Genomic DNA, 12,154 nt, shown 5'->3' with positions numbered 1-12,154 from the left:
CATGGGACCTCCCTCACGGATCTCCCCTCACAGTACGCCTTCATGGGGCCTCCCTTACGGATCTCCCCTCGCGGTACTCGCCCATGGAGTTCCCCTCACGAATCTCCGCTTGTCCTCCATCAAACCGCGTTCTTTCCCCGGTGTGCAGCAAGCCGATACGGACACACCCTGATTCTCTGTTTCGGAGCTGCTCAAGCCCGGGTGCGCCGTGGGATTCCACAAGTCGAGAACAACTACCGGGCTTTCCATGCCATTATTAACACACAGAAATTCAGCCAGTAACTTTCCCAGCACAGCCCCTCCATTAGAAATGGTTAGTAATTTCCACACCAGTAACGTAATCCCAGCCAATTTCTCGACATGCTCACGGGAAGGGTCTGCTGCTGCGCAGGGTCTTTTTGACTTGTGGGCATGAATTTTAGTATTCTAATGAACATAATTCAGCTATAGTGTACATGGACCTTGAGTATTTTGCCAAGTTAGCAATGTAGACATAGACATACGCGAACATCTTCATTTACATCGTCTCTAAAGCTTGTTAGGTCCAGGATGTCCTTGAATAAGGGATGCTAACTGCTATCTGTTCCACTGATTAGGTCTCCTTTTTTGCTGGTTAGGTTTGAAAATATACAAAGATATCACATCAAAGAACATCCTGACTTAATCTTAATATATTCCACATTTTGCCACACCTGCACAGGGACATCTCATGGATCTCTTACGGGGCTCCCCTCACAGGGCTCCTCCTCACGCTTTGGAATCTGTCTTTCCTGCCCACAGTTGTATAAGCAGTCACAATTTGGGACAGAAACTAAAAAAAAAATAATTTTAGGGAAAGAAGAGCTTCATTCTGATTCCACCAAAAAAACAACAAAAAACCTGGACTCATCTTCAAGGGGCTCCTGCTGCCACGCTCTCAAGTCCAGCACCTACCTGCACCTCCATTTGCAAAACAATGCTTCAAATATGCAACAGAATATGAAGTTGTAAAATAATATTTAATTTTATCAGAAAATGTACAGGTTTGAGCAGCAATTAAGATCTATATATTATACAGTGAACCAGGATACAGTTTTGAATGCAATAGACATATTCTGGAAAAATTCAAATAGCAATATGAGAAACAAAGGAAACATTTCTTTTTTTCTTGTGGGCTTTTTGGGGGATTTTTGTTTTGGGGTTCTTTTTTAAATGAACAGAATCTTATTTGTGAACAAAGTAGTACTGACCAAAAAAAAGTACTTTAATGAAATATTTTCCCCGGTGGTACAAACACACAGAAACTGCCTAGTGTAATGTAATATATAAAATACTTCAGTCCTGTTTTTTTCTGGATTGTTGAAGTTAATGTTCAAATGCTCTGCTGAAGCTTCGTTTCTGGCCTCTGCCCCTGAATCTGTTTCTACCCGAGCCACCACGCCGCCCATTCCTGGAGCTAGAGAAGCTTCGGCCATTTCCTCCTCCTCCTCCTCCTCCGCCTCCTCCTCCTCGTGAGGATTCCACTAACTCCGGTAATTCAGTTGCCACACACAAACGCCAATGTTTTGAATCTTCCCATTTTCCCTATCAAAATAAAGTCGGACATAGCAAGTTAAATTCTAGGAATGCCAATACAGGGTATGTAATAATTGTTAGGTTTGCTCAATTGAGAAGGTAAAATTCTGACCCAATATTTGGAATTCAAGCTTCTAACTGAAGTGGCCAATACTGGTTTCAAAATTTTAAGCCTTCAATTGTTAAGAATACCACTATAATTATTACTGATTACAAATCCACAGCCTCCCCTCAGTTACCCTCTAATCCAGAGCCAAACATTGCTTTAGGAGTGAATGAATACTAGGCCATGAGGGTATAGAGATGCACTACCAGAGAAACACCTGAAGCAAAGATAGGAAGTCTAGGGAATTTTGGCATGGGAATACTAATTCTGCCAAGCGAAAACCTGGAATTCACTTTTCTGTGGAGAGAATTCTGGGTGAAAATGGGGGCAGGGAACAGAAAAAAAGGCGAACAAAGCTTGCTGCTGATGAATCCAGTAGCAGTGACAAGGGGTGGAGTCTTCACACCACCTCTTTACTCAGTGTAAAAGTCTCAAGCCACAGGGGAATGCCTTAGGACAGGCATTCAGGAAAAAAACACCGTATGCTTGTTCTGTTCCTAAATTCCTTCAAGCCATCCCTTCTGCCACTAAAAAAGGCAGGATACAGGTTATATTATGTTTTCAGTCTAAACCAGTCCAGCCAGTCTCATCTACAGTCTGCTGTACCCAGAAATTGCAATGAATGTACCTCTATTTCTTTTTGGTCTGCTGCAGGAACGTCAAAGCACACACCCTAAAAAGAAAGAATAATTTTAATGGATACAAGTTAAGCCTTTTAAAATGACTGCAACTAAAAACCATAGAGCCTAGAAATCTACACCTGACAGGCAGGCACTATCAGAACTGTATGTCCTAAGAATTCCTATTCTGCTTTGTCATTCAGTTAGCACACTCCTCATACCTTTCAGCTGTCCTGCTCTCCCCACAGCCATGCATTATCCTACCTCAGGTCCTAATACAACAGAGGCCCAGCAGTTCTGTCCTTACCAACAGTGCTTGGAACATGGAAAAACACCAAATACCTCCCCTGACCATTGCTGAGAAAGGCCTGCAACAAGCAGAGCCCAGTATCAGAGACACAAACCAAAAACTTACCATTTTTCCCTTGAGGAAACACATTCTGTTCACCTTCCGATCGACATCGTCACCCAGCACTTCTCGCAGCCTTCGCCACGCGTAGCTCATGTTGTTTATTTCTTCAGAGCAGCGTAGGATCATTGTAACAAAGCCCTGAAAAGAAACGGGGCATGTTCCATTCCGTCAGAGGAATCAGCTTCAGCACATCTATCACACACCAGAGACCTGCTGATCTACATTAATGAACTGCAGCGCAAAACAGATACTGTTACAGGGACGTGTCTCTACAGCCGCTATACTGTTGCTTTAACAAAATCAGTAGTTCCCAGTGGCTCAAGTCTAATGCTCAAACAAAATCTAGGGAGACCAATAATTCTCTCTTTAGACAACACAGAGGTGTGTTGTTTTTCTCCAGGTCCAAGGCACACATTAAGCCATACACCCTTCCTTACCGCATCTGAGTTCAGCAGCGAGCGCTGCTCGATGGAAGTAGCGCCCGAAATATGGGCCAGAGCTGCAGCCAGAGCGTTAACTGGTCCCTTTTCTTTTATCAGCAACTGAGCAGATTCTCTGAAATACTCAATAGCTGTCTGAGGAACGGAATCCAGGCACCTAAGTAATTAAAGCAAAAAAATTAAAAAACGTATACACTAATATTCACTGAGCTCTGGAAGAGAAGAAAAACAGTAGTCCAAGACTTTAATAGTGATCAGAAAGTTCAGAGAGACAGCAAAGAGCAACCCAAACAGCCCTTCTGAATGAGGAAGGCAGGAAAATAGAGCAGGACTCGAGTTCCCAAACACACCTCATGGCATCTTTGCTGGAAGCCTTTATTATGTCTGTTGCAGTAGGAACACCAACACGCTTGAATGTAATGCCCTGAAATTTAAAAGGCAAAATACAAATTAAAACTGCAGACCATAAGTAAGTCAGTTCTAAAGAAGCAATATTGAATTCCAACAAAACAAGCATTTAAGCCTATCATTTTTCTTCTTATTTTCACCTTTTAACTCCCAGTTTTTCCTAGTGAAAATTGCAAGGTTAAGGTTACACGTGAACGGGTAACACTTAAAAAGGCTTTTACGTACCAAGTCAGTTTAAATGATTCAGTGACCTTAAACTGAAATAAACAGAGACCATTTTGGCAGAGTCCTGGGGAAAATGAAGTCCTACAAATTCTAAATTATTACTTTTAGTCTGATTGATTCGGATTTAATACAAGTTACAGAGCCTTAGTGTAAATGTGAATCTGCATTTTAAGCGCCAACAATAAACAATCTCATCCCAACTGAACACTTAATTGACAAGAAAACTACCATATGGAATAGTGCACAAAGTGCAAAAATGCAAGTAACACTTCCCAGTAAAGCTGCACATATGCACATCACTGATCAGATCACAACCAGGATGAACACTATACTGGAAGTCCTGTGAGCTTTTTCTCACTTCTACAGGGACGACCTCACTGGCGTTCGCAGAAAAAGCGTGGGTATGTGCAGAGCTCTCCCTGCTCCACAGCAGCTGACAGTGCACCCACACTCCCCGAGGCACCCGAACCTCCACTGGGTGCCTCCGGAGCTGCATTTTGTAACTGAGCTACTGCACAAAACATTACACTTTAACACGCCACCCTTAACACATCAGAGCGCTCGCAGACAGAAGGAAACTGCACTGTACCGCTTTTTGTTCCACGTGTCTCAACTGGTACTCTTCCTTTCGCTGGTAAAAACAGATGCAGATCCCAGTGCGCCCAGCTCGACCCGTGCGCCCAGAACGATGGATATAGGACTCCACATCCTTCAGAACAGACAGCCCTGTGAGTCACCTAATTCACTCTCATTTAATCAACTCATTGCACCCACCCAACTTGCAGAAGCTATTGTAGTTTAAGCCTGAGCAATGCACAGTAACTGCATTAAGAGAATTAAATGAAAAAAGTTTTACTAATGTCAAGGGAATATGCTTTCCCATAATCCTCTAAAAAAGATGGTTTGAAAGCCAGACCCATGAGCATGGATCACCTAAGGCTTGTTTATGCATCACCACACACTTGGAGCGTGTGTACCTCTACAACCATCCCACTCACCCTTCTGCACATCAACGTGAGCATGGTTACTGTGATATTAATAGCAAATCCACTGAAACATTGTTTATTTAAACACTTAATTTCAGCCAGTGTTCTCACTGTTGGGGTCCCTTCCTCATATACACCCCTATTTAGTGAATAATTCTTCCCGCTGCTTCCAGACTCACAATCACCACACCCAGCCTTGAAGGGAGAGGCTTTGAACAGCCTCCTAAAAAGGCATTTTAAGACCATCTTTAAACATGCTAGAGACTGACAGACTCTCAAAAATACCTGTAAGAAACTATTTCTACCTCCTAGGACATTTCTCACCGTTATATGCAATGCTGATAAATTGTGTGGGCAACATCATCACCTGACAACATGTACTACTTGACAATGGCATTACAGATTATGACAACACACGTAACATAACAGTCTCCTACCTTTGGTGGTGAGCTTTGTACAACCAGGTCAACTTCTGGGATGTCTAAACCACGGGCAGCTACATTGGTTGCAACCAGAACTTTAAATGAACCATTTCTAAAACCTTTCAGTGTGATCTCTCTTTGCTTCTGAGGAATGTCACCATGCAATGACTGGCAATCCTGAAAAACAGTATTATTTTAAAACTGTACCAAAATCCAAGACAGTGCTCCATTTTATGGTCAGTTTTGGATACAACACCTTGGTATTTGATAAGTACTTTATGGCAAGATACAGAAGAACTGAATTACCACAGTTTATATTTAGGAGTCTGACAATATTTACTCAGTAATTCTTATTCATATCCCTCAAAGGCCCTTAACAACAGCAGGAAAACAGAATTGCAATATGTGTCTTATCTCCACATCTAATTACTGTGACATAGGAAACTATGCCCCAACTTGCCATCCACACCATCTATGCAAGGCTTGGCTGCCTCAAAATAGTAACTTACAATTTTTGTTTAATGTCAGAGAGAAAGACTAAAATCCCATCTGACCACCTGCAAAAGCCTCCCTTATCCACTCTGAAACTCTCTTTAAAACCTACTCAGCATAGGTCTGCTATCAACATAGGGCTGATCAACATCTCTGACAGGTTTTGTTACTTAATACAAATGATGAAATACCTGTTTGATGGAAGCATTCAGAGCCAGTTCATTTGCTTCCTTTTTGGTCTCACAGAACACAATGGTCCTCCCGTGGCTGCCACTGTAGACCTGGATGACATCCCCAATAACTGCAGCTCTCTGAGACCAGTGACACTCTATTGCCAAATGCTGTGGAGAAGAATTCCAGTGCTTAGGTTACGTAAAAACATAAAGAGTCTTTTAAAACACATTTGAAACTGTAAAATACAGAAATGGTAAAGAGTTATAGAGTTTCCTGATGGGGAAACGTGCTAACTCATGTTCCTGGAACATGCAAAATCCACAGGGCTCTTATGTCCACCACAACTAGTCTAATGGTCAGTAAAATAACTACAGTAAGAGGAAATCAGGCACACATGGATAGTATTCCTTGCTATGGAATTTACTGCACAGCCAGCAAGGGCCTACTGAGCTGGGGCACTACAGGAAGTTTGAAAAAAAAAAAATCTCCTGTATACAGAATAGCTCAAATCAACTGTGATGTCTACAGTGATTTAGAAGAGCCAGGTTGATGTGTGTACCTTTTGCTTCCCACTTGGATAAATCCAGATACAGAACCAACAACCAAACCCTCATTGCATGTGAGAGTGTATATGGTTACTGGATGCTGGGAGAAGAGAGGCATATCCTAAACCTAGAAACACCTGACTAGGCTGTAATGTGCCTTATCCTTAAAAACGCGTGCTCAAAACAACTTCCAATATCATTCTGATAATGCACCTTAAGAGGGGATGACCTTTTGAAGCATAAAAAAACGAGGTAAAAGCCTGAAAACATTCCACGTTAGACAGATTACTCACTTCTACTGTTGTAGCAGCCTTTTGGGTTCTTTTCCCAATAAGGTCAATCTGTTCATATTTAGATTTCATGTATTTCTTGGCCACATCGTACACCCAGTGTGGGCAAGTTGCAGAAAACAGCAGTGTCTGGGGATTGTCTTCAGAATCTTAAAAAAATCCAGAACAATGTTTTCCAAACTTCATACATTTCGTCTCACAGACGCACACAAGTTGATTACACGGGTGATTAAAACCCAAGTTTAAATGTCAGTACATAAAATAAAGAAGGCAGTTCAGCTCTTTAAATTCACACATTACTGACATCTGGAGAAAAAACACTCTAGGAAGTCCAAATATTTTCCAGATTAGGAAAAAGTTACTATGACCAAAAAATCCAGTCTGTTTTAAAGCAGTGTAAAAGGTGAAAAGCTAATTCATTTTAATTAGAAGAAGTCCAAGCACGACTTAAAGATAGATGCCAAAGACAGTTATTTACAGGCCCCCAGGCACTGGACTTCAAGCTTTGCAAAGTTTCTGTGAATGATTCCCACTTTCACATTACTTCCTCATGAAACTGCATTAACAACATGTAATATACAGTCATTTCTAAACAAAGCCACCTTACCACTTTCCCAAAAATACACCTGAATTTTAGCAAACTAAATTATTACTAGTATTTTCTACTATTTGTTTAAATATTGAGATTACCCTTCTTGTATGCAACTCGTAAAATGTCTTCCACTTGCTCAGCAAACCCCATGTCCAGCATCTGGTCAACTTCATCAAGCACAACGTGTTTCACCTTGGTAAGGTCCAGTTTGCCATTCTGAAGATGGTCTTTGATACGACCAGGTGTCCCAACCAAAATGTCAATGCCACTTCTCATGAGATCAACTGGTAAACAGGAAAGAGGAGAGGAGCCAGCAGTGAACCAGGGAGCACTCTGTACATTAGTAACACATGGTAGCTAACAGTGAAACACCTTCTTAAACCGTTCCTAGGTGCTCTCCTTAAAAATATGGGAACAAATGAACAGGAAGAGAAAATCCAGCAAGAAAAGCTAAGGTAGAAAATCTACTGCTCTTCCTGAATGAAAAAAAAAAAAAATCATCTACCTTCCCTCTCCCCATGATTTTAATTAAAGAGTAGCAAACAATGAGCGTCTTTTAATATTCTTTAGAAATAGTTCACTCTTCCCACATTGTCTACCTTAACTGGAAACTTTTAAGAAATTTACTTATTTAACTATCCAAATTACTGAACTCAGCTCCTTCCTGAGGTTCTGTAGTAGAAAAAAAATTCATCCCTAACATTCCAAGATATAACACAAGGAAAGAGCTTATTCTCATTCCTTGTTTACAACCACCAAGACAGTAAGTTACACTGCCACAACAACTCCTTCTCCACTTTACAAATCCTCTAGATATCCCTTATCACATGACAAACCACATACCCACTCACAGCTCTAAGACCAAATATTTTTTAAAGAAAATGTGTTTACAAGACCCTAAACCCAGATTATACACACAGTATAATCTCACTTTAATTTAAGGTACATGAGCAGATAAGCAACACCAAGAATATAATTGATAGCCAGAGCTATTTATCTCCATAAAATACATTTTGAGCTACTGAATTCCCCATTAATAGTCTCCAGCTCTTGAGCTAAAAGTGTGTGCTTGGAAAGACCCAAATACATTTCTTAAATGTCAGTCAATCAACATTTCAATTATTCGTCCTAAGTGTCACTTACTTTGTCCATTATATTGAGTTCCTCCATAAAAACAAGCTACTGTCAGCTTCCTTGTGATGTCCTTGAAATCTTTGGCAACCTGATTTGCCAGCTCTCTTGTTGGACAAAGAACTAGAACCTACATAGAAGAAAGACAAATAGATGTTCTCTCAGCATGGCTTCTGCCAAGAAATCACTAGACTTCTAATCATCAATTTAGACCTGACCATTTACAAAATTAAAATTAAAAAAATCTAGTTTAAATAGTCATTTAAGCAAAGGTTGGAGAAACACGCTGCTTGCCTCATGTAACATCACTAAACTCCTTCAAAACATACTCATTTGGGACAGGCTAACTTCTCTTTAAATTGGGTAGGAGATACTTAAATCTTACTTCAGTTTAGCTCCTGAACAGATCAGGAGCTACAAGCCTCCCTCTACAAGCCTGCTGTTTGAGTACAAGACTGAAGGATCTGGGTAACACAAGGCTTTTACACCCTCTCAGTAATGACCCACAGTCCTGTGAGAAGATGTAAGGAAGAGCCATCAGCTGTCCCTTGGCTTCCCTGTGACTCAGGGAATCATGTTCCACCTGCAGAGCTGTGTTCAGTGCTAAAACACATCCCTGCAGAAGCACTCAAGGAATTCTCCTCTCTCCAGTACACAGGCTTCACTGCAGGCATGTAACTAATTCAGCTTAACATGAGATGGAAGTACTGCTCTCAAACCTGGCATCAGTGGCTTCACAAAAGGAACCTTAAAATCTTTATCCTGGTAATTCTTTCAAAATACAAACCCATTACCAAAAAAGCAAATAATAGTGTATTATGGTAGAGTGAGGCCTGAAATCTTTTTGAAGGCTCCCTGAAAGCTTTCCTTTCCTTAAAGGACTGCTAAATCTAGGGACAGTGTTCTCAGTCAGCCAGCCAACATGATGGGCAGAGGCATCTAAAACTGCTAGTACTACTTTTGGAATGCACCTCAGGTAATCTATGAGAAGGGTGACAAGATGAAATAAACTGACAGAAATTATTAATGGGGACACCATGAGCCTCGGCCTGTCTCGTTTAGGAGGCATCATAAGAGTTCAGAGAAAAACCACACATGGTCTTTAAACCATGCTGGCAGAAAGCACACAGATCGTAACGAATCTGCATTCTCTGGAGCAGAAGCTTCACCATTTGGTGGTGGTCCTTGTGAAAACTAAGTCTGTTTTTAAAACCACCCACTGTTTACACTGTTTAAAAAAAAAAGCCTGTTTAAGTAGACAGCTTTTATCAAGCTGTCAAGTTACCATTAGTAACTAATCTATTCCTATTCTAGGAGAAAAACAAGCACCCAGTAACCTGTGGCCCTGTGGGGTGACTGCAGAGGACAAAACTGCAGAGGAACACGTGGCACACCTGTGGTTTCAGTCTCCCTGTGGCAGAACAAGGAACTGACAAGTGGGTAGAGCTGCTGTGCTCTGCACTGAGCAGAGGCTGTGAGGCAGCACAGGGCACAGGCAAAGCCCAGTGAACACAGATTTCAAACAACCTTTAATGTGGGTTGGCTTATCCCTGCACAAACCTGAAGAACTTCCCCAGTGTGTTAAAATCTGAATCACTGGGATGCAGGACAAAGCAAAACGAGCGTTCTACCTCGGCACAGTTACCTTGGGTGGACGGCCTCTTCTTCTTTCCTGAGACTCTCCCTGAAGCTTTTCAATTAAGGGAATGGCAAAAGAGAATGTTTTTCCTGTTCCAGTTCGTGCCTGAGCAATGACATCTTTGCCAGAATACACTGGGTTGAAGGTCTTCACTTGCACAGGAAACAGGTACGTCACTCCTCGAGCTGTGACAATTCCAAGAGATTTCCTTAATATGATCATTTTACAGGTGTTCTTTCATACTCTTCAGTGGAAGTTATTCCAATCAGCATTTCCATCAACTCTACACTAAGTCAGGATTATATCATCACCTCCACTGATTTATTTATTACAGGGGTCATCTGCAAAGTGCCCTGGGTCTGTCCATTTTATTCTACTTCATATCAGCACACACAGTACCAGCTGGGACAGATGAAATTATCAGCCTTTACGGGAGACTTTGAGGACTGTGCCTTTATTTTTGTAATAGTCCCCAGCTATCCATGAAAACCTCTTCGTTTCAAATCTCAAAACCTCTTCTATTCTTCTCTTAATTCATACTAAGTCATGTACAACCTAACATTAAAGATATTAAATAGAACTGGTTTTCCTTTATTCACAACAACATAACCTTTAATTGAAAAGTTCTCACACATCACTAATTTTTTTTCCCCTTATGTCATTTAGAATTCTACTGTAAAGGCTGAGCTGGGCAACACTGCAAACAGGAAAGTCTGTGTTCCAAGGTGTATGTAGAGCAGGCAATCCCTGTCTCCTGCACAGTGCCCCTGCTTGCATATGCACGAGAGGAGCACATCTCAGAGATCACTGGTCCAGTATGTTGGGCATAAAAACACATGACAGAGATCACTGAGGTTCTTATTTTACCTTGAAGAAGCTGGACAGTTTCTTTGGAAATAGAAAAATTGGAGAAAGCCCCCTCTTTCTGTTCGCCAGTTAGCTCCTGTTGGGTAAAGAATAATTTGGGTAAGATTCCACATGAATATCACGTGACTGTCAGTAAATCCAAGGTAACAGCACAGGCACTGGTGTCACATACTTCAGTGCCAGCATCACAGCTAAAGGGCCTTCTTTGATTTACCATCATACCTTGAAGTTGGACAAAGTTAGCAAGCAATCTGTAAGTGGAGACTGTTTCATATCTAACAGCATAGTAAATGCAAAACACCCAAACCAAAACTCTGAAAACTCTGAATTAGAATGGTAGAATATCCTTAGTTGGAAGGCACCCACAAGGATCACCAAGTGCAACTCCTGGCTCTGCACAGAACACCCCAACACTCACATCTAACGATGCTGAATCATATCAAAGCTCTGTCTCACTGCAACCTGTCTGTCCGCCAAAGCTGACAGACTGCTGAAGTGAGGAAACCCTGGTGCACTGATCTGGAACTTCAGGACTTTCTTAACTCAAAATTTTTGCAAATAATCAACGGAATGGACAATTCGAGAAGCTTTAAACCCTGATAATTTACAGCACTTTCAGCTGATTGGGAGGCGGGGGAAGGGACAACCCATTCCAAATCTGGCCTTATTGCAAGACAGGAGTTGAAAGCTGCACACACCACTTAACTAAACCCAGTCGCTGGCTTTACCTGCTCCTGCTCACTCTCGCTCTCGCTGTCACTTGACGTCTCACTAGAGCTGCTCTGCCGGCTCTTGCGGGAGGATTTGCTGCTTAAGGAAGACAATTTAGGTTTCTCCAGGCTTTCTTCTCTCGCATGACCGTTCTGTTTACTGACACTCTTCGACTTCTTGACTTTCGGGGTATAAACCGCCTCATCCGATTCCTCGCTTTCATCTGTCGGAGCCTTCCCCCTCTGAAATTTGTCCCGGCGTTTAGATTTCTTCTCTTTCTTCTCCTTCTGGCAAGGCACAGAGCAAATGAAAACACACGCTCGCGGATCCAAGGACAGGGAACAGGGCGCGGAACAGTTAAACCTTGGAGCGCACGTTCTAGTTACTGCCGAGGGGGGGAACAGGTAGAGGGCGACAGCCCCCGCCCGCCGCCGAGCAGAGGCGCGTTCCCCCCACGAGGCGCCCGGGCCTCGGCGCTCGGGGGAAGCGCTCCGTTCCGCGCCCTGTTCCCTGTCCTTGGATCCGCGAGCGTGTGTTTTC

The 12,154-nt window shown here is 42.2% G+C and overlaps 2 protein-coding genes across 3 annotated transcripts in view; both read right to left on the bottom strand.

The window, feature by feature from the left end:
• Positions 1-945, bottom strand: part of LOC113955459 (nucleolar RNA helicase 2-like) — a 13,133-nt gene extending 12,188 nt beyond the window's left edge. Inside the window, exons 1-2 of the mRNA XM_027660997.1 lie at positions 934-945; positions 59-187 (exon numbers count right to left, since the gene is read on the bottom strand). Of these exons, the coding sequence (XP_027516798.1) occupies positions 59-187; positions 934-945 (141 nt within the window). The remainder of the gene's footprint in view (positions 1-58; positions 188-933) is intronic.
• Positions 946-979: 34 nt separating this feature from the next.
• Positions 980-12,154, bottom strand: part of LOC113955477 (nucleolar RNA helicase 2-like) — an 11,738-nt gene continuing 563 nt past the window's right edge. The window contains exons 2-15 of one of the 2 annotated variants that reach the window (XM_027661036.1): positions 11,632-11,901; positions 10,904-10,979; positions 10,043-10,221; positions 8,410-8,527; positions 7,365-7,550; positions 6,678-6,823; positions 5,857-6,006; positions 5,189-5,350; positions 4,355-4,474; positions 3,483-3,556; positions 3,130-3,289; positions 2,696-2,830; positions 2,289-2,333; positions 980-1,563 (exon numbers count right to left, since the gene is read on the bottom strand). In XM_027661036.1, the coding sequence (XP_027516837.1) occupies positions 1,345-1,563; positions 2,289-2,333; positions 2,696-2,830; positions 3,130-3,289; positions 3,483-3,556; positions 4,355-4,474; positions 5,189-5,350; positions 5,857-6,006; positions 6,678-6,823; positions 7,365-7,550; positions 8,410-8,527; positions 10,043-10,221; positions 10,904-10,979; positions 11,632-11,901 (2,040 nt within the window). In that variant the 3' untranslated portion in view covers positions 980-1,344. The remainder of the gene's footprint in view (positions 1,564-2,288; positions 2,334-2,695; positions 2,831-3,129; positions 3,290-3,482; positions 3,557-4,354; positions 4,475-5,188; positions 5,351-5,856; positions 6,007-6,677; positions 6,824-7,364; positions 7,551-8,409; positions 8,528-10,042; positions 10,222-10,903; positions 10,980-11,631; positions 11,902-12,154) is intronic. The other variant, XM_027661037.1, reaches the window with a different exon arrangement.

Source organism: Corapipo altera, unplaced genomic scaffold (assembly GCF_003945725.1).
Source record: "Corapipo altera isolate COAL_440 unplaced genomic scaffold, ASM394572v1 133, whole genome shotgun sequence".
NCBI classification, from domain to species: Eukaryota; Metazoa; Chordata; class Aves; order Passeriformes; family Pipridae; genus Corapipo; species Corapipo altera.
The sequence above is the reverse complement of the archived record's forward strand: the minus strand, read 5'-3'. Positions and strand labels throughout refer to the sequence as shown.